General features: G+C 40.1%; 1 protein-coding gene across 1 annotated transcript in view; it reads left to right on the top strand.

Annotated features, from left to right (window-relative positions):
- LOC106051993 (cysteine-rich motor neuron 1 protein-like) overlaps positions 1-23,066 on the top strand; it is a 116,498-nt gene that overhangs the window by 14,630 nt on the left and 78,802 nt on the right. Inside the window, exon 2 of the mRNA XM_056022459.1 lies at positions 18,313-19,034. Coding sequence (XP_055878434.1) covers positions 18,620-19,034 — 415 coding nt within the window. The 5' untranslated portion in view covers positions 18,313-18,619. The remainder of the gene's footprint in view (positions 1-18,312; positions 19,035-23,066) is intronic.

Genomic DNA, 23,066 nt, shown 5'->3' with positions numbered 1-23,066 from the left:
TTAGCCTGTTACGGTGATAAGATAAGATAATTTTATTGATCCAATCAAATGGAAATTCAGTTTGACAACATCAGCATAACTACTGTACAATAAAAGTATAGATGAAAAAATTCGAACAACATTCACACACGAAACACAAGCGCACTCACAACCAGCGCTTTATGAATTAGACTTCTATGTACTTCTCGATGACGACAGCTGATCTTGTAACACTCTGACCGAAAGTGGGATTAAGTAGTTTTTAAATCTTTCTGTTGTGGAAAGGAGACGACCACTTCGTTCAGATCTTGTGTAACAGTGCAGGTTATCCTTAAGAATCGTGAGTGTTTTGGAAAGGCTTTTTTCATGAAACAGCTCTTCAAGAGATGGTAGCTGTGTTCGAGTGATATACGATGCCTTTTTAATTAGTCTATTTAGTCTAAGTCTTTGTGCCAGTGGGGTATTACCATACCAGCAGGTGATGGCAAAGTTAATCAGACTGCTGATGGTCGCTATATAAAAAAAAATTTGTTAGATTTTAATCCGGTTCAAATCTATTCCGTTGCAGGCTCTTCATCTCGCATTGCTATTAGAAAATATCTATGGAGGATAAAACTATATATATATAGCTGCATTTTTTTTTGGTATATCCGGTGTACAGAATACAGGAAGTGTTGATAAACTAGGTGTTTTTACGGTCTGGTTTTTAATTAATCACTTTTTAGCATTTCAGAATTAAAATGTTAAATCTCTTCCGTTTGTGGCTCATTTTATTTTATAATTTTTTAGTTGGCAACATTGACGTTCAGTTTAGCGTCCTTGACATTGTTTAGTTTATCGTGGCCACGTGATATTCTCTTTAATCGATTGCCATAGAAACAGTTGAGACTTAGAATTATCTGCCCCTTGCATGGTAACGTGTGATAAGCTTTCATCTTGCAGTTGTTGATGGCTGTCTGACTTCGACAGATTTCTCAGGAGATGTCTGAGTTTCTTGTACGGGTGTATTAGATGCGCTTAAACTACTACAGGACAATGCCTACATTACATTACAAGGTTAAAGGACTTAAGTCCAGACCGATATTTACTTGAATGTATACTAGAAAGGCCACAGTCGAGTCTCTGACCGTAATATGCAGTTGTCCCTTTGAAGTCCTAGCACCAGCTGACTAATAATAACATCAATAAAGTAGGCCCGACTAAACCGTGACGCCAACTACGGTGCGTCTCTATACTAAGTGTCTAACAAATGTCTAAAAGGGAAATGTATTTTTAGATACACAAACCATACACAAACTAGGTGGATTTAGAAATGTGCATGTAACATTCAGCGAACTACTTGTGGACGTCAGAGTTGTCACTAAAGTTATTCCCCTTGAGGTATTTGTAATGTTGTGTAGTACGTCATACAGACGTGTGTAGCTGAAGATTATTCGTTTAGTACCTTTTCATTTCAACAATTATTGTCTACCATACAACAAAGATTTACAGGACTCCACCGTCCTTAGCAACCGTGTTGAAAACAATTTCAACTTCCCCTCAGATCAGGACTACCTAAAAGAAAGTGTAGCTCAATTCTCTGCATCTTGGGGCGAAAGTTAAATCTGACTGTGCTTCCATTCTGATGCCCCCCTTTAACATGGCCTTGTGGAGTGTCACCGGAGCATGCCGACCTTGTCCTCCAAAACCGTGTATTTGATCGTGAGGCCCATACAAGAATTAACTTAAATAGTTTTGATTTCCAGTGGAACATAGGGCCGCAACAGTACTTGGCCATCGGACTCTGGGGCAATCCCTCTCAGTTGGTTCCATGTCCATCAGGATGTCCTTGCATCTTGGTCTACTGATCTCATCCATGTTTGCTTTGGTCTCCCAGCTTTTCTCTTCCCGTGTTTGTTCCTGTCTAGATCCTGTCTTCCGAAGTTGCACACGGCACTAATAAAATCCATGTAAAAGAAAAAATGTATGGAGAATGGCCTGATCTGGAAACATTTGCGGAGATCATCTTAGAAGTAGGTCTAGAAATCTCAGCCCCCCACCCTCACGAGAATGAGAACGCAGAAAAAAGATGATTGACTTGTAAAAAAAAATTAAACATGAGTTCGTTACATGTTATAACTTTAATCCACGAATGGTTAAGTGTTCATTAGACATGCATTCCTGGTCACAGAGTCCACACGTGGCACATATAGTAACTAAATGCTCATATGATAATGTTGGACTATTGCTACGCGCGTGTGTGTGTGTGTGTGTGTGCGTGTGGTAGATCAAGAGTTATAATCACTGTTATTGTCATTACTTGCCTCTTTGTTAGTGTTCCTCCCAAAACCACTCCTTCTGCTAGACCATAGATATCCCACGTGACATGTGACCCAACGTTCATAAATCTGTGACACTTAGGTCTAAATCCCCCCCCCCCCCGAGATTATGTAGAAGGCAGGTAAAAGAGAAATCCAGGTACTTCATTGTGTTACGTAAACGTCGTGGTCCTCTAGTTAGTGTGGTCAGGGCGCTTCTCTTCTGGGACCGTAGCTTTGAAAAATTCATATAACTTTAACTTATTTTCTTTTTTTTATATATATATACCATACAGTACAGTTCTTTATAGCGCATTCAGACATTTTCCCCTCACTGACATAGATGAAAGCTGGCAGTGAAAGATCGTGGGACATAGTTGAGACTCAATGAAAAGCCTTTGCTGAACATAGGCGCAGAAAAGAGTCCTTGTAATCGCAACGAATTTCCATAAGGATCAATAAAGCAGTCTTAGTCTTAAATAGATCTCTCACGGCATTGTGTACATTAGTTGTGGTAAAATATGTAGGTCGGAAGTGGGTCTACGTTCTCACGTGAAACACTGCACTGATACTTGTTCACCGAAATTGAAGCCAATGCCTTACCTCTCAATTACCTGGGAACTATGGGAGGGGCAGTTCATCCTGTCCAGTTCCCAATCGGAGTTTTTCCTAATCGCGTTAGTTTTGGTTCATACCTCTTTGTTAAACTCATCAATCCATGTGTGGCATCGTAATGCAAGGTGCCTCCGCTTCTTTGGGACTGACACCTTGCATCGGATCGTCTGCAACATCTCCCCGTAACACCTCCTCCGTAGAGGCGGAACTATAAAAGTAATACAATACTTCCGTAGAATATTAAAAAAAAAAAACTAAACAAAACCCAGCTATGGTGGAATAAATCCAAGGTTGAGAATACTGATTAGATAACTATAAAAAACGTATCAATAAATGTTAATCTCGACATGTAAGACATTGGCTAATTATTTGAATTTCTGTTGTGACATGAAGCTGTCTGGTGAAAGGAAAGTGATTGGTCAATGACGGTCACGTGGGGCAACAACTTGACATTCAATGTGTCTCGCTCAATGGTTTCATTTATACCTGGAGATAGAGAGAGAGAAAGAGAGAGAGAGAGAGAGAGACTAATAGAAAGAGGAGGGAATTGGAGAGTGTGAGGAAAATTCGGAAGAGGAATAAATAGACAGAAGAGAGTGAGAGAGCGAGAGATAGAAAGATTGATAGAAAAAAAAGAAAAATTTTTTATAGAGTCGTTTTGGAGAGTGAGAGAAAGATTGAGAAAACGAGAGTCAGGGAGAGAACGTGGACCAAGATGGGCAGCAAGATTGAGAGAGAATTAAAGAGAAAGAGAGAGAGAGCGCATGAGCCAAAGAGTGAGAGAGAGAGAGAGATTATAAGAAAATGAATACTGTTATTGCCATCCTCATTCAGGCTCTTTCATTGGAGGTCTCACTAGTTTAGTGTCACTATTTTTACCTCACTCTCCTTCTCGGTACTCCCCCCACCCCCATTACTTTTTGTGCTTGCATTCAATGTCACTTACATAATGTAATACTACAATAGATTGTGGAAAAAGGGGGGGGGCGTATAGAAGGGATTGGTGTGTTAGGCAAGGAGACCACCCCAAAGTGTGTGTGTAGGTGGGGGAGGGGGATAAGTTGCCACTTCCTGAGAACAATGGCCGACCAGAACTTGTATTTTCAGACCTAAAGATAGTCCATTCTGGTGGATGAGAAGGGGAGGGGAGGGAATGCATAACAAACATCATTCAAGAAAGGGTGTAATAATAGAGAGACGGAGTGACAGGGCAGAGAGAGAGACAGATAGAGATAGAGACACACACACACAAAAACATAGATAGAGAGATACAGAGACAATGCGACAAAACTAAAAGCAACTATTACATTGTAGATAAATCAAGCAATCCACCGACAGACATAAACAGCCTGCAATCGTGGGGAGGAGGGGTGTCGGTGTGGGGGCCTTACCATTGGAGGATTCTTCCTAAAGAAATGAGTGGGAAGGGGGGGGGTGCAGTCTGTAAACAAATGGTTTACTGTCTGCAGTGCAGTTTAAACACTACTTAAAAGTGGCACATGCAAATGCCGACTCAGCAAGGCTCTATTTGAGGCATGAATGGAGCAACAGAACAAAAATCTGTATACCAGTGCAATAGTGTTATCACATGAAAGACATTTTGGATTTATCTCTAGGTCTACTGACAGCCTTGCTTATGCTTTTTGAACCCGCATGTCAGTGACTCCATATCGGACCCAAGTCACAGTGAATCTAGTTTCTATCACTGTATAGAAAGTTTTTTTTTTAATGGTTCTTTTTTAGCGGCCCCCGAAAGGGGAAAAGACGCTATTAGTTTTGTGCGAAATGTCTGTCCGTCCGTCCCGTTTAGATCTCGTAAACTAGAAAAGATATTGAAAATCCGACATCACAATTTTTAGACCATTCAAAGTTCTGATGCAACGGCTACTTTTTTTTTTCTGAAAGCGAAAAATCTAATTTTTAAAATCAGTTATGCAAGCAGTTTTTTTAAAGAGAAAAAGCTAATTAGTATGCATTATAATTTAGACCTAATTTAAAATGAATAGTGATCTTATAAACTTCATTTTTCTGAACATTTTTTTATATTGTGGATTTTTTTTTTTTTTTTTTTTTTTTTTTTTTTGAGGATTCGAATAAGAGATTGAGCCTTTTCAAAACAATTAGATCAATTATAAGACATCAGTTAGGCCAGGGGAGGCGCGGTGGCTGAGCGGTACAGCGCTTGGCTTCCGAACCGGGGGTCCCGGGTTCGAATCCTGGTGAAGACTGGGATTTTCAACTTTGGAATCTTTGGGCGCCTCTGAGTCCACTCAGCTCTAATGAGTACCTGACATTAGTTGGGGAAAAGTATAGGCGGTTGGTCGTTGTGCTGGCTACATGACACCCTCGCTAACCGTAAACAGTTGAACTTTACATCATCTGTCCTATAGACCACAATGTCTAAAAGGGGAACTAGTTAGGCCAGGTTCACATCTAACTTTACATTCACTTACACCTATCCTTTGATCTGCGGGACCGTTGGGGCACTACACAAGATCTGTTAACCTTCTTTCTCCATTCTTATCTCTCATTTGTCTTTGATATAATTTCATTTGGATGTTCTTTCTGAAAATATTGAAGCCTCCTGGGTGGACCTCTTCGGGGGCCGATATTGAGTTTGTGTTTCCACACAAACTGTCTTTTGTAACCTTGTTTATACGTAATTTTTTGTTCTCTCTCTCTCTCTCTCTCTCTCTCTCTCTCTCTCTCTCTCTCTCTCTGGGTTCGAATCGAGACCAGTCGTTATACAAGGCCTGAACACTGACCTACAACGTCACAACCTGTGGGCAGTGGAGACCAATAGCTCGTCGCCACGTCGTACAGACCTGTGACATGGCAACAGGTAGAGATGGGAATCGAACCCAACTTTTAAAGTTCGGGTTCGGTTCGCTCAGATTTAAGTTCGGCTCGGTTCGATGACGAGTATAGTTCGGTTCGGTCATAAGTGTGGTTCGAGTTCAGTTCGTTCGGTTCGTTTCCTATCTCTAGCAAGAAGCTATTGGTTTAAACCACCCATAAGTTGCGACTTTGCAACCCCACTTGTGTCCTTGTCTGCACTGACGGGGGAATATGGGGATTTTCTCCGGTTTGCTCGGCCTTAGGCCTCATTTCTAACCCAAGCATCTTGAGATACGAGCCATCGATAATAAGGATGCAAAATGTAAATCCGCTTGGATCTTTCCCATACAGAAGATTGTTCAGACAGTCAGATGGAGACACGCTTCCACAGGCCTAGAGTTTCAAGAGTCTTAGAGACTCTGCTAAGTCGTTGGTTTTCCTGTCTGATTCAGGCAACCAGTCTCATGCTCTGATGGAAGAAGGGAAGAAGATGCGTTTGTACGAATCAAGAGTTTGAGTCAGATTTAGTGTGGTCACCGTCTATTCTTTCATTATCATCATCACGTCTTACTTTTTTTTATATTGCGCCTGGTTCTGTTCCTTGAAGGAATGCTTAGAGACTGCATGAGATTTTCACGATTAAACTAAAGAATGTCAAGGACGCTAAATTGTACTCCAAACTTGCCAACTCGATAAAAGTCACAAACGGAAGAGCTTAACAAATTAGATCCTACAGTGCCAAAATGTGCACAAGATGTAGCATGTAACTTTTTAAAAACACAGCCTAACAACCCATCCTTTATTTTCTAACACCGGATACACCTTAAAGCTGGCTATTTTAAGATTACCCGCCATGTATGAAAACCTTCAATAGATAATATTAAACTGGGCTTTGTAGGCTTTGAGACTTCATAGGTATGCAGCCCTTTAAATTTTGTAGTCAAATGTGGGTCACTCTTATTCGATTTGCACTTCTCCCTTTAAAAATTCAATCTGGGTTTTTCCTTTATCGTACTTGAGTTTGATTGGGGCTTTCCGATCATGTTTTTTTTTTCTTTCGGCTGATTCCCAATTAATTAAATGCACGAGACTCCGAAATTTTAATTGGTGTACTTACTGCAGCTGTAATTAGATGGTGTCCATTCCCCCCCCCCCCCCCCAATAGAATAACACAGTGTGCGTGTACTAACAATGCTCAGACATTGTTGAACTTTGTTAATTTTGAAAATCACTCAAAGTTATTCCGCCCTGCCCACTTAACACTGCTCATTATATGCCCTTCGTTCGCTTAACCCTCCGCGCGCTCAAAGACTCTGCGTCGAACCGTTGAGTCCCCTTGGTGATTAAAAAAAAATACTCTCAATGGAGATAACGCCTTACATCTACGGAGGAACGATAGATCAGTTTAACTAGTATCCATCATCCTCGTCTCTATTGCCTTCCTAGTTTTTTTTTTCCTTGATAAATGGAATCGATTAATACACAACTATGCACAAGCCTTTACACCATAATCATGTCGATTCAAGATTGTGTCCTTTGTATCATTAAAATAGTGCTTGGATTTTACATAGAGAACTCTTTGTTCAGATTTCTTCAGAGTTCGTCTTCACACCTACACGATTGTCTAACTTAGATCTAATTAAAGCAAAAATCCTTTATACAAGTTAACATGCCGTAAATCACAAACTTAGTTCATCCCCCCCCCCCCCGGGGCCAGAAAAAAAAAAGATATGTCGGCGGATGGTGCTTAATTATATTGTTTATTGTCCCGCTGGAAGACTGGACATAATTTGTTCTGTCTTCTTCCGATAAGAACTTTTCCGCATTTACTCTTTCTCTCGTAAATATTTACCACATTCTGGTGGAATCAACGTTGGTATCGTCAGTTAGGAGAGAAAGAGTTAAAGTTGAACTTCATTCGCCTCACGGCTGTGTCTTCCGGGGAGGCATCATTAACCTCTTTAAGGTATTTTAGAGTCAAGTAATAATGTTACTAATAATATTTGTAAGAAATGCATTTTGAGGTAAAATAACAGCACAAAGTTACCAGTTAAAATTCGTAGATGGGAAGAGAGATAGAGAAAGGGGGGGGGGGGTAGGGAGAACGACAGCTTGTTATTCTGACCTTTAGTCTGGGTGCCTTTTCGCCATGTTTCGCCACACCAGATTCTCAGTTTCCCACCACCAACTGGCGCCCCGAATGGGGGAGCCTGGTCACTGAACAGAGTCGAAGTGTGACATATTTCTTGACCGAGGATCAAGTTGACCTTTACAACCCGCAGGTACCGCTGGGCTTAGAGAGCGATGGCTACTTCGCCCTATCTGTGATCGTAAATGATATTGTTTTGTCAGGCCCGTCTCGTTATTGTAACCCAGTGACCCACATTGCTGACATGTCGAAAGAATGCGCTAATTAACAGATAAGGGGAATAATTAAATTCCTTTAAGGCCTATATATATATATATATATATATATATATATATATATATATATAGTTATATATATGAATAAAGTTAGCATTAACACAGACTACAAAGTGTTTGTTAGTCACTACTAGCCTACTATTACAACACCTGTCTCTGTCTTTCTTTCTCTCTGTCTCTCTCTGTCTCTCTCTCTCTCTGTCTCTCTCTCTGTCTCTGTCTCTCTCTCTGTCTCTCTCTGTCTCTGTCTCTCTGTCTCTCTCTCTCTCTGTCTCTCTCTCTGTCTCTCTCTCTCTGTCTCTCTCTCTGTCTCTCTCTCTCTGTCTCTCTCTCTCTGTCTCTCTCTCTGTCTCTCTCTCTGTCTCTCTCTCTGTCTCTCTCTCTCTCTCTGTCTCTGTCTCTCTCTCTCTCTCATGACTAAAGGGAACCCAATAGAAGCACCGAGATTCAAACAATCACGTGACATGTCTCTTCTACAGACCTGTTTTTGTTTTTAACAGATTTGAGGTAGTCTAAAAGGAGAGGGGGGGGGGGATAAGAATAAATTTGGGGGGGGGGGGGGTTCATGGTTTTAAAAAAGATGTATTCATTTTATTGAAAAAGTTGGGAGGCATAATGGTTTAAATGTCGCACAACTGACCAGTTACGTGAGGCATCCATCACTGACTCACATTGTCACGTGGCCAGCAGTCCATGATGAAGTGAGTTTAAAAAAAAAAAAACAACCAACTTTTATATAATACTAGACATATGTTACCCGCGACCCGCGGGTCTTTATTTGCGCATTACTGTCGATATAGTCACTGAGAGTGTTTTGTAAACAATTAAACGAAATAATAATGTAATAAGTAAAGCGAATGTGTCAATGTTAAAATAGCTAATAGGCTTAAATCCATTTTTTTTAAAATTAAAACATTTGCTTTTGAATAATCTAGTGGATTGGATTTAGATGTATGTTAAATAATGATCCTTTCACGTTATTTCTCTTTCGCTACGAAAATAAAATTAGTTTTGCGAAAATGGTTTACCCGAAGTCGATACATTCTTATCTATTAAAAACGAAAAGAGCGATAGCTTTGTTAAATAAATGGGATTATAAAGTGAACAATTAAACGAAATAATTTTTAGTACGCGATTCATGAATGAATATAGATCTAGGCCTATCTCAACTCGGCTTCGCAGCTTTCGTAAACGAATGTAGCTTTAGAAAACCAAATTTGAATGTTTATTTGATCAAAATATGAAATGAATGGACTTTAATTAATATATTTATGTGTTAAAGTATAAAACTATCTGTGCGAAGAGAAGTTTTATCATCTTAGAGTTGGATTAGAGTTTTAGATCTAGGGATGAGATTATAAAGTAAACAATTAAACGAAATAATTTTTAGTACGCGATTCATGAATGAATATAGATCTAGGCCTATCTCAACTCGGCTTCGCAGCTTTCGTAGACGAATGTAGCTTTAGAAAACCAAATTTGAATGTTTATTTGATCAAAATATGAAATGAATGGACTTTAATTAATATGTTTATGTGTTAAAGTATAAAACTATCTGTGCGAAGAGAAGTTTTATCATCTTAGAGTTTTAGATCTAGGGATGGGATTATAAAGTAAACAATTAAACGAATTAATATTTAGTACGCGATTCATTACGGTATTGTCTAATGAAAGAATGTTCGTCAGGAAATCTGTAGTCACAGATATCAGGAACTAATTTATGTAAAAAATGCTTTTGAAACACAAAATTGAAGGTTAATTTAATTATATAATGAAATCAATGGATCTTCTTTTGTCTTTTCATGTGTCAAAGTAAAAAACTATCTGCGCAAAGTGTATTTCTTAAAATTAGATCTAGGTCTAAATCCTTTCTATCTTTTCTCATGTCAACATTGTATACATGGCCTAGATCCATAAAATACTATAGCTGTAATAGAGTCGGACAACTTTATTTTTTTTGAGGGTCTTACATTTGTTTTAGGGCTACAATACATTCACTAAGGTCTAAGTTGGTACTCAAGGAACATTCCTGCCTAGTTTTATCAAGATTGGTCAAGCGGTTTTGATGTCTATAAGTAACATACATACATACATACATACATACATACCCCTCACATTCTACTTTATAATATAGATTTAAACTAGGGACACGTGCCCTATTGAAGGGTCACCAGAGAATGCTGACTACGTCTAGTTTATCAAGAACCTATTGAACAAGATACTGGCCCAGGAACACTGCTTTAAAAATTGAACTGTATGAAGAATGGCGCTGTTTGTCTATGACTCCCCCCCTCCTCCCACACACACACACACACACACACTTTACAATGAGAACAAAAAAAAGTATGTCTGACCTTGAAATCGCCCAACCCAACTAGATTTATTTTATTTTTTTAAACATTTATTTTAATTTGTACAAAGCTTTTATCGACGTATTGAACGGCTCAATTCAATCGTTACACATATATAGATTGACCAACATGGGTCGATGATGACCACTTCTGTCATCCAGGAAAAGGGGGGGGGGGGCTTGCACTGGGGTTTTGTGCCTCCTCGTGTGGCTGGTGAGACCCCTGTGAGCCCGGAATGCTCGTCTGCACACTGGGCAGGTTGGTCCAGCTGGAGCTTAGTGTCCTTGCACATACCAACCGAAGCCTATTCTCATTAATATAATATAGTGTGATATTAAATAACGGCAATCATTGCCACCTCATATACACCTGGGCGATGTCTATGTGGATGTAGAAAATATTATTTTCTGGTTATCCTCGAGGCCTCGACGTCTGCCTCGGTTAAAGATGAGGGCTCCCGACTTCCTCCCCATCATTCTCTACCAAAAGCGGAAGTCGATCAAGATTGGAAAGATCATCGCTTGTTGGTTCGCGCCCCCCCCCCTCCTTGAAGTAGAACACATCTGTGCCCTGTTAGTTCGACACTTGTTTTCCTTCTCATCGCCTTTTATGACCCCCCTCCCCCCCCCCCTTTTCAGTATTTACTTCAAAGGTGCCTTGGCCTTCAAAGTATGACTTGCTAGGCTCTTTTTTTTTGTTTATTAGAGGTGAGGTGACTCACTTTGACCTACTTGTAGGGTGTTCGTTTATTGATTTGAGTTGAGGTCATCAGTGAGAAAACTATACATTAAAAAGTCCAACTAGAAGGCTATAACATTAAGCTATATTTCTTGCGTCAAACTTTGCGACCATAATGGCACATGTCTACGGTATTTTATAGTATGGTATATAATAATAATAATAATAATTTTATTTATAAAGCGCTGTTAACAAACAAAATGTAGGCTCAAGGCGCTGTAATAACATTACAAACACAGACACGACAATTGAAATCAAAAAATAATCTAAAAAAGTTTTAAACAAGTAGCTCTTAATGTTCTTCTTAAAAGTGGTATAGCATGTTGTCTGTCTGAGATCAATGGGGAGTGAGTTCCAAACCTTTGGTCCGTGCATTGAAAAAGCCCGCAGACCGTAGCTTTTGAGGGAGAAGCGTGGCACTACTAAAAGCTTTGAGTACATTGAGCGCAGGGCTCTCTGGGGGACATATGGAGTAATCAGTTCTCTAAGGTACAGGGGGCATCTCATTATTATAGTTGCTGATGTATAACAATTGTCGTATGAACTTAAGCTTTAAATTTCCAATTATAGTGCAACATTTGAGGTATAGGTCTTAGTGAATAAATTCAATATGTTATGCTGTAGTCTGTTATGGTATTGGTCTTATTGCATAAATTTATAAAAAGTTCGCTTTTCTTGTGGTATAGGTCTGAATATTTCGTTTGGGTGTCGCAGGCCTTACTGAAGCAGATCTGGATCAGGCCAATGACTATGGAAGAGAATTACCCACAACATTTCTTCCTCTGTTTGGTAAAACAGGGCTCGGATTTCAGGGTGTGCAAAGTGCGGAAACAGGCCTTGATGATGAAAGGGTCTCACGGTATTTCGCACACGTCTGCTGGGCGCTGCTCTTCTGTCTGTAAAATGCAATCACGCAGCTCAGAATGCAGACAATCATTGGCTGGCGGGGCTCTGGAGCCGGCAGTGGGAGACCTGGGTATTCTCAGACAGCCATTTCCAGTTCACAAAGGTCTCAAGATCCCGAAATGCGGTTCTTTTTTAACATTTGTATTGTTCCTAGCTGTAATGGGTTACTGTAAAACCTTCATAATAAATGGCGCCTCAAACTCTTCTTTCAATACCCTTTTCATACAAACTCCATACTCCCCCCCCCCTTTTTTTTTCCAATAAAGCACGTCCTTGACCCCAAGTAATCCTGGCTAGGCTACGCGCTCGATGGAATCCCCGCCCCCTCCCAATATCCATACGTAATAAATGGAAATAATCATTTCATCTGGAAGTTATTGCCATAGAACTTTCAAATTACTTTTTCGTGTTCGAGTTCCCCACTGGAGATCCATTCATTCGATTGTCTTTCACTTACTTGTAATCGCTCTGTAATCCTATCCAAGTTTTCAATGAAAAATAACATGCTTAAATGTATCGTTGTCTTGTTCAATAAACTAATCTATTTTTACTTTATCCTTGACTTAATCCTATTCTAATCCATCCAATAATCCTAAGATCCCCCTACTTAATGAAAAAAAAAAAAGTTAAATAACAATCGACAACCGAGGCGCCTCTCCCCCCCCCCCCCCCTTCTTTTTTTTTCTTCTTTTATTTAATTTCTTTGTTAATTTCAAACTTACGAATTCGTTAACATGTTGCCGATATAGGAACAAATTAATTCTCGGCGCTCCTCCCTCTAAGAGAGTTACCTCCACGTGTCCCCTGAAAAGTTGTTGGGAGTTACACATGTTGTTTGTTTGGTTTGTTTGCTGATAAGAGATCGACCTCCTCTCCCTCCCCCCCCCCCCAGACTAATTCTCCCCTCCTCCCATTATCTGCACATTCCTCATCTACCCCAGTCTTGTAGTTTGTACAGCTATTATGACATTAAGTGAGCCCCCCCTCCCTCAAACACACACACACGGCTGTTTTACTCGTACCAAAGATCGACGCCCTACCCTACCTGTGACCTCTTCAGCAATTCATCGGGGGGGGGGGGCTGCTCCACTGCACCCTCTCCCATTCTCTGTCAATTCCTTTCTTTTACATCACTTTACATTACAACCAAAGAGATGAATTCACAAGAGGGGGAAACATAGTAGCATCCGGCGTTTCATCGTCAATCACCCATAGGGATAGTTCTCGACCACCATGCATTGTACTCCATAACAATAATTTAAGGTCACCTGTTTTGTGCAACACAGTTGATGAGGGATTGTGTGAACAGCACACTGACCTAACGCTCTTTCTCTCTCTCTCTTCTTCTCTCGCTCTTTCTTTCATTCTCTCATTCTTTCTTTCTCCTTCATTTCTCTCTCTCTCTCTCTCTCTCTCTCTCTCTCTATTTCACCCTCACAAAACAATTCCAGCCTCCCATTCCCAGCCTCCCATTGTACGTAAGGTCAAAGTTTGAAACCCATTCGAACTTCTAGCACAATTTGGTTGGATGAAAAAGAACCAGGTTGACATCAGCGCTTCTATTACTCTATGACACTTTGTACTATTATTTATTTTTTGTTAGCTTCGATGTTAATTATACAATTCTCCTATACAAGTTTTAGTTTCTTTTGAAAATGTTTAGTTTAGACAATACTATAAAGGCATGACATGTTAGGTTTTTTTTTTCAACCCACTACTGGGTGCAAAAAAGAAAAACCCAGCATATGTTCGCTAATTTTTATCTTTTTGGAGTTTCGTCCCGTCAACCTTCAAAATGATTTAAAAGTGTGTGCGTGTGTGTTTGTGTGTGTGTGTGTGTGCTGACTTTGAGCTTTAATACGAGAGCGTGTGTGTGTGCGCACGCGCTCTCGCGTAAACGCGCATGCGTGGATGTAATATCCCCCCCCCCCCCAGCTAACGATGTTTGAAAAAAAATAAACACCCAAAATTGCGCCTCTACCAACTCTGTGAAACAGTTTATGTGGACATGAAGATGATTAGGTTCCGGGGTTCAAATATCCACCCGCCTACTCACGCACTCGCTCGCAGCCCTCAGGTATTTGTGGGCGTGTGAGGGGCTTTGACTCTTGTCCAGAGTGTTGATCTCCTCAGCTGGGCGCCTGTGGGATGCGTCGCGGTGCAACCAGGTTCACGCGCTAAAAGAAACAACTTTGATTTGGGGGCGGATGGTTTTAATTGAAAAAAAAGGGGGGGGGGCGTTTGGATACCATGTACTTTAGTTCGATGTTTGGTGTTCGGGATGGGGATGGGGTCATAAAACTAAATTTTGATTTAGAAAATTGAAAGAGCAAGAGAGGATGATGAGATCTGAGTGATTCGGAAACTAGAGAGACTGGCTTGAAGGTTATGAATCAATAGAAGTGTGTGTGGAGATAGTGACTTTGTGTGTGTGTGATGATGATGTGTGCATGTGATGTTGGTGTTTTGGAGTGTAGGTGTGAGTTTCTTAGGTGATTATGTAGAAAAGGTCTGTTAGTCTGGTTGAATAATGCAAGATAAGCGATTCTGTCATAATATATGCAAAGAATGGGAGACAAGAAAATTGAAACAGTAAAAACATGTTTTTTTCTAGTGTTAGATTTTGTTTAAATATCAGTTGTTGTTTTTTTATTACTATTGAGTAGTTCTATGTTGTAAATCAAAATGTATGCATAGTTTTGTGAAGTTATTTCAAGCTCTGCAATTAACAATACACTACGCCTACATCGGTTTAGTTGTACTTGCAATCTGGTGCTACAAGTCAACGACCGACCAACAACAGTTGGTGATGTTTATGATTGTAACGCTGTGTGTTTCATGATAGGGATGTTTTGTGCTAGGATGGTGATGTGTGTGTGTGATGATAGTGATAATACGTATAGGATGATTGTGATGCCTGCATGATGATGGTTATGTGTGTGTGATGATAGTAATGTGTGTGTGATGATAGTAATGTGTGTGTGATGATATTAATGTGTGTGTGATGATAGTAAAGTGTGTGTGATGATAGTAATGTGTGTGTGATGATAGTAAAGTGTGTGTGATGATAGTAATGTGTGTGTGATGATAGTAATGTGTGATTAATGATTGTGGGGTATGGACGGTGCTAGTAATATGTATGATGATAGTGATATCCGTGATGATATAAGGATGTTAATGTGTTTATGCAAGTATGATGTTTTGCGATGATGTCGATGTGTGTGTGTGTGTTTATGTGGTGTTGGTAGAGTGCTATGAGTGTGATGTGTGTTGATGGTGCGCATGTGTTTATTATAAATGCATGCAGTGTGAGTACGTGACAATGCGTGTGTTTTGTAATGCATGTTTTTTGTATGTGGTGACGGTGCTGAATGTAGTGATTAGTTTGAGGGCGTGAGTTGTTAATGTGGTTCTACGTAGGGTGAGACCACGACTAGAGATTAATTTGAATCTAACATTTCCCTTTGTTTTTTTTCTTTGCAATAAAAAGTTTTCAGTACATCCGGGGCCTCGATGACATCTCTGCATCGGTTCAACAAACAAATGGGTCAATATAAGAGTTTCAACAAATGAACATACTTACATCCTAACAGCTGGTTGTTATATATATATATTATTTGTTGTTGTATAATATTGTTTTGTTTGTTAGCCTTGTTTATTAAGACATGATGTCTAAATGGAATGGAATGCCCTTGAATATGACAAAACAGAGGCATGTCACGATGAATCTACCTGTTGAGGTGAAAGATGGTTCGACCCCCCCCCCTCCCTCATCTGCTCTCGTCTGCCGGAAAAAGCAAAAAAAAAAAAAAAACAACAACGTTTAAACGCCAGTCTGTCCGTGCGTCTGTTTCTGCATGTATAATAATACGTCACCCCCAGACAATGTGTACAACGGCAGTGGAAGTGTGGTCTTCTGCATGTGGACATTGGCGTTGCGTTGACTCATCAGAGGAGTCAGTGGTTACAAACATTAGAATTTATTTTAGAAATGTAGTACTTTTACTTTTTTTTATTTTTATTATTTATGACCTTTTTAATACATATGGCCTTTTATTTACAATTATATATGACCTTGCTAAAAAGACCTTTTATTTACAGTTATATATGACCTTGCTAAAAAGGCCTTTTATTTACAGTTATATATGACCTTGCTAAAAAGGCTTGCCCTTTCATTTATTATTTACAGTTGTATGACATCGTTGATACTCGCATTTGACATTTTATTTACAGTTATATAAGCTTGTTGGAGGTGCGTTGGCTGAGTGGTAAAGCGCTTGGCTTCCGAACCGGGGGTCGAAGTTCGAATCCTTGCGAAGACAGCGATTTTTTTTTTATTTCGGGATCATTAAAGCGCCTCTAAATCCACCCAGCTCTAATGGTACCTGACATTAATTGGAGAAAAGTAAAGGCGATTGGTCGTTGTGCTGGCCACATGACACCCTCGTTAACAGTAGGCCACAGAAACAGTTGGCCTTTACATCATCTGCCCCATAGATTGCAAGGTCTTTAAAGGGAACTTTTTTTTTATGACCTCGTTAATACAGACATGACCTTTTATTTACAGTAATGAGATATTGTTAATACAGATATATGACCTTTTATTTACAGTTATATGATCTTTTATTTACAGCTATAAGACCTTTTTTAAATCACGAAGTTTCAGTATAAGTTTTCTTCTAATGAGGCATTGCTTTATGTCCAAAACACATTCTGCAGCACTTGGGGCAGCTGATGAGCTTATCAGTTTCTGTGACCGACGGTTAACGAGGATATATAGTGGCCAACACAACTCAGGCGCCTATTGGAATAGGCCTGTGGAACCCTCGGTATTGCCACCCTCCCACGATGCCCCTTACCGTCTCTACAGTATTAAGACCTAATAACCGTGTCATGCTTCTGTTCCCTCCCTAATGGGTTGGCGGATTGAACAACCCTTGCCTGGGAGACTGCTAAGGCATGGCCATACCCGCCCCCTAAAGGATGTTAACTGCAGCGCCTGTAATTGTGAGCAGGCTTAAAGCATCTTATTTAATGCTAAACAGGCCTGTATCTAGCAATTCATCTTTTGTTATCTATCTATCTATCTATCTATCTATCTATCTATCTATCTATCTATCTATCTATCTATCTAGCCAGCTAGCTAGCTAGCTATCCATCCGTCCGTCCGTCCGTCCGTCCATCCGTCCGTCCGTTCATATGTCTATCTATCTGTCTGTCCGTCTGTTTTTCTGTCTGTCTATCTGTTTTTCTCTCTTTTTTTGTGTCTGTCTGTTTTTCTGTCTGTCTGCCTGCCTGCCTGCCTTCCTGCCTACGTGCCTGTCTGTCCGTCCGTCCGTCTGTCCGTCCGTCCGTCCGTCTGTCTGTCTGTCTCTTTCTGTATATATATTTTATTGGATAGAGGTATTGTAAAAAGAAACTAACTACATGACTGATTCAAATTAATTGATGTAATTAATTTCACCCAATGTTAGCTTTGTTCAAACAAGAAAAGCAAAAAAAAATTACAATACTTCCATTATACAAGTTAAAATAAAATTAAATATAAAAGAAATAAAACAAAAACTCATTGCTCTAACTGGGTGTAGAACTCGTACATTAGCTCCATGTTCCAAGCACATTAGCCACTCAGCTACACTCGTGTTAATGTATAAGTATTTATTGGTACTTTCCTTTTTATAGAACTAGATCTACCTAAAATTCTGATTTAGAAATATATAAGATCTAGCCTAGATCTAGAGGGTGGAAATGGAGCGGGGTAAAGAATGCTCTTTTTGTTTCTAGCATTCATGATTTCAAACTCATCGCTCTGTAAGTTGTATAACGGAGGTGAGCTAGTGTCTTGTACGTTATATCCCAACAAAGATGAAATGCACCGAGTAACGCATGTAGCAGCAGACAACAAATTTATTTATTTTCAGAATTTTTACATTTATTTTTTACTTCATATTTCCTTTGTTTTATTTGTTTTCTTTTAACTTGCCGGGGAGTTCAACGCTACACTAGGGCGTGATGTTCTCAGCTGCCAGGCATTTCTATCAATAAGCTACATTCTAGTTTCTCCTCCCCTTTTTTTTTAATATTACTATTTTTTTGTTTGTTATAAAGCTTGACTCAGTATCATTTTATTTTATTTTCATTTTATTTTATTGTTTTTTTTTCAGTTTGATGAACGTAGGATGTGCAAATAAAAAAATAAAAAAAGCTTTTATGACGTCACACTCAACCACGTGACCCCCCTCGACATGTCAAGTCTGCTAACAAGTGCATCTTAAGGTGTGCGGAGGAGGATTCTCTCCCCTTTCTCTTCAGCCGGTGAATGTAGTACACGAGGTCAAGGTCAATTGAAAGAAACAACAACAAAAAAAAAAAAGGGAAAAGGAGTTAAGGAAGACCACAAAGTTTTTCAGGACGCCCACAACGACGTCTTCTTCAGCCCGCACACGCCCGAATGTCTCTGCGGGCCGTATCATGGTCTGCTTCGTGAAACTGGCGGTCCTCTCGCCGCCAAGAAAACTTCATTTCTGCCAGCGGACTCACCGCCTGGGCTCGAAGAGCTCCGGCGCCCTCAAGCTCGTAGAGGCCAGGGGCGCTCTAGTGACGGGTCTCCTTCTTCTGCTGCTCCTCTGCTGCCAGCTTCAGCAGACGATGGTGTCCGCGTTGTCCTGTGAACCATGCGACGTCGCCACGTGCGTCAACGATACGAACTGCCCAGGCGGGATGGTTCTCGGGCCCTGCCGGTGCTGCTACGAGTGCGCGCGCCAGGTGAACCAAAGCTGTGGAGGCATATACGATCTCTCAGGAACGTGCGACAAGAACCTGCATTGCGTCAGGCCTTTAAGTGAGGATGTTACGTCAGAGGAGAGTCTTGTTGGAATATGCATGGGTAAGTAGGCATTCATCTCGTCTTCTCCAGTTTCTCTTGTCAGAGATCACTAAGTGTTTCTTGTTGCTTTTCTCGATCGCGCGATAGCTAGCTACTGAAGGAGACCAAACAGTTTCAGCTAGACTAAAAGCATTCGAAATTGGAATATTCCACTTGGTTTAAATGTTACTATTAATAGCGAATAGTTTTAAAAGCGGTGTATTTTTTATGAAAAAAACTGCTTGCATAAGTGATTTAAAAAATTAGATGTTTCGCTTTTAGAAAAGAAAAAAGTGGCCTTTGCATCAGAACTTTGAATGGACTAAAAATATTATGGTGTCGGATTTTCACTATCTTTTCTATTTTACGAGATCTAAACGGGACAGACAGACAGACATTTCATACAAAACTAATAGCGTCTTTTCCCCTTTCGGGGGCCGCTAAAAATTGATACGAAGATTAACTGTCACGTATTGAGATTTTATTCAAATTAGAGATGATTTCTTTATTATTTAGCTGGCAGCTGGCAAATCTCCACTAGTAGGAGCCAACTCTATACCGATTGGGGGGAGGGGACAATTATTGTATGATTCTGGATGGCCGTGAATGATATTATATAACTAACCCTAACCCTTTCCTAAAAAAAAATATCTTTTGTGATGACTAAGTTTTGAAATGATCTCCGATGCTGCTGTCAAAATAATTTGGTTGTTAGCCTGCTCAAGTTTTAATGGTATCATTATGCTGATGGTGGGGTTTTTGGTTACGTCTAGATCTGATGATGCAGACTTCTCTGGGTCTGTAAGAATAAATCATGAAAAATAGAATAGAATACACTTAATTCGTAGAATGAACGGGCCCTAAACATTCTTTAAATATAATCTCACTAATTACGAATTGAAATGAGAAATACACACTTAAGAATTTACCTTTTTTTTTTTTTTACCTTTACATATCCCTTAGTCTGTTGGATCGTTGGGGCACCATGCAAGATTCGTCAACTGTTTTTCTCCATTCCTCTCTGTTTTTTGCTTTGGATAGAACATCTTTCAATGGCAAGCCAGTTCATTCTTTTATGTTGTTCTCCCACCGCTTTCTCTGTCTGCCTCTTCTACTTTTTCCTGGTACTGTCCCCTGAAGGAAAGTCTTTGCTAGCCCCAAGACCTTTTAATATGGCCATAGATTTTTAGCCTGCGTTTATTTTTTTACGATAGTTAGCAGGTCATAGCGGGGTCCAATCGCTGTAGTTACCCTGTCTCTAATCTCTTGGTTTGTGATGCTGTCTTTAAATGTCATCACTCAAGAATACTAAAATTATTCCACTTTATATACTAAAGTCTACATTTATATTCTAGTAGTATATATATTGAAAGTAGCTAAAAAAATATCTTATATTTACTTATATTGTTTTTATTTAATGGAATAAACAATTGAGTTTATAGATAGTACGTCACCAAACGTCCGTTGTTATTAGCAACGTGCGACGCGTGGCCTCTTTATTATATAAGTACATTAAACAGTTAAACAATCTGGCTAGATTTGAAGATTTCGCAAAGGCTGTAAACAGGAAGCATTTACTGAACTACTACTGCCTTGATGCTCATGCCCTAAGGTTTTGATGTAAAGAGGTGTGCACAGTGACCGACTGTGTTTTGTAGGGGAAGAGTTCAAACACTGACGAGTTGTTTACCTTGTGTGCACACAGGACACAGTTCTCTCCCTCCCCCCCCCCCCCAACAACTCATTTAGGTTTTGTTTCACGGTCAGAGTTTTTTTATTTTGTTTTTGACAATGTGTGTCAGGGTCACCCAACCGTCCAAAGGTCAATGTTTCTGCGCGTCCTTCGCCTTCATTTTGGGGGTCAGGATTTAGGGGAAATAATCAGTAGGCACTATTCATTGCTTGGAATAGAGAGCTGGCATAAGCGAAACAACCCGTGACTTAAGCCCATGGCCTTAAAACTCAAACATTTTACCTTCGCATATCCTTTATTCTGTTGGACCGTTGGGGCACCACACACGATTAGTAGACCGTCTTTCTCCATTCCTCTCTGTCTTTTGCCGTGGATTCAATCTCTTTCAATGTCAGCCCTGTCCATTTTTTAAAAATATTGTCTTCCCATCGCTTTCTCTGTCTGCCTCTTCTTCTTTTTCCTGGTACTGTTCCCTGAAGAAATGTCTTTGCGAGTGACGACCTTGTGGTATGGCCATAAAGTTTTAGTTTGCGTCTTTTGACAGTGGTTAGCAGGTCATCGTCTTTTGTCAGTGGTCAGCAGGTCATCGTCTTTTGTCAGTGGTCAGCAGGACATCGTCTTTTGTCATTGGTCAGCAGGTCATCGTGGGGTTGTGATCCTGTTTGTAATCTCATTTTTGTGATGCAGTATTTGTAGGTTCCTAAGGTTGCTTCTCAACGCCATGGCTAAGATTCTCCTTTCTAGTTCTGCAGTTAGCGTCCAAAGATTTCACTGAATCCCAAACTACGAGCACACGACTGAGAATGGGATTTCTTTAATAGTGTGACGCACACAATTGAATGAAGTGTCTTAAAAAAAAAAGATGTCCACACACACATCCTTGAATCGCCGTTGTAGAAATTGTTTCAGGTTTTGTCCTCCATTCAGTACGACCCACGTCATCACGTGGCTTGGGCCAAGACCTTGACCTGCCATAAATCAGGTCAGGCGAATGACACTAGCAGCTAATTTGTGTGTGTGTGTGTGTTTGTGTGGTTACGTAACTCAGGGAGCTTTATTTGTGTATACACACGTATACTCAGTCCGACATATGCCGAACACACACACACACACAAACACATTCGTGCGGCAGACATCTTGAAGTCCAGGTGAGAGAGAGAGAGAGAGATGGGGGGAGAGGGGTGGTGGTGGCCGGTACCTCTGACAGTTATGTGATTTAGGGACCTTCTGAGGACAAGTCCCAGTGGCCTAGTTATTGCGATTACAGGTGAACTGCTGGACTGAACCAGATGGAGGGGGGGGGGGGGGTTACGTCTGTGGTGTCTGGACGTAGAAACGTTTAAGAAATGTAGAAATGGGCTTTGTCCGGCGCCACTGTTCTGCAGCCGACGCCACTGTTCTGCAGCCGACGCCAATGTGTTTGTTTAGGTTTAGATGTTTCGAAAATATGATATATCAACACCCATCTCTGAGTCCATTTTGCTGAAGTATGAATATTTATTCAAATTTATTATATTAATATTAAGAATATCATTTTACAGGACACATGTATATATGTATAATTTTGTTTTTGTTTTTTTTAAACATTTTGGATTTTTCTTCAGAGCTTAAGATTTTGTTGCATCGCTTTAAACGGTGTGGAGTTGGGAGGGTGGAGGGGGCGGGGGGTTCAAACCCAGGACTATCGAGATGACAGTCCTCAGCGAACACCCCACTTGGCCAACATCCGCATTCTGTTAGCATCTGTATACTTAGACCTAGGTACGAGCTTAACATCATTGTTCTGGTCGCATTTAGCTGAGAGATCTATTCTCATTAGCGTTGCATTATCTAGCAAACCCACACAAAGTAACATACGTGCTATAAAAAAAAAAAGTTTCTTTTTCCATGGGGCAGGTGGTATACAGACCGAACTCGTTTAAACGTACATTCTTTTGAAGTATTTTAAAAATAACATGTTAGATTAACCACTCTGTTATCTTATATCTGGATCGATTTTCTCTTATATCTGGATCAACTTTCTCTTATATCTGGATCAACTTTCTCTTTTATTTATTTCTCTTATATTCGAAACAACTTTTTCTCTTATAGCTGGATCGACTTTCTGTTATATCTAGATCAACCTACTTTTCAAAATGATAGACATTAGTAAATTGCTTTGCTGAAAAGGTGAAAAAATTGGGGTGGGGGGGAGGACTTTCACAGGAAACATCCATCAGCCTAATTTAAAAGTGCATCGCCTAACAAACAAACAAACAGACCAGTAAACATCTTGCCCGACCTTTTACTGGAGGGTTCAAAAATAGCAGATAAATACGGGGGGGGGGGGGCAGAGAAGAGGGTAATTGGTGGCTGAGGAC

This window comes from Biomphalaria glabrata, chromosome 3 (genome assembly GCF_947242115.1).
Source record: "Biomphalaria glabrata chromosome 3, xgBioGlab47.1, whole genome shotgun sequence".
NCBI lineage: Eukaryota > Metazoa > Mollusca > Gastropoda > Planorbidae > Biomphalaria > Biomphalaria glabrata.
Note: the sequence above shows the minus strand (reverse complement) of the source record. Positions and strands in the feature narration are given on the sequence as shown.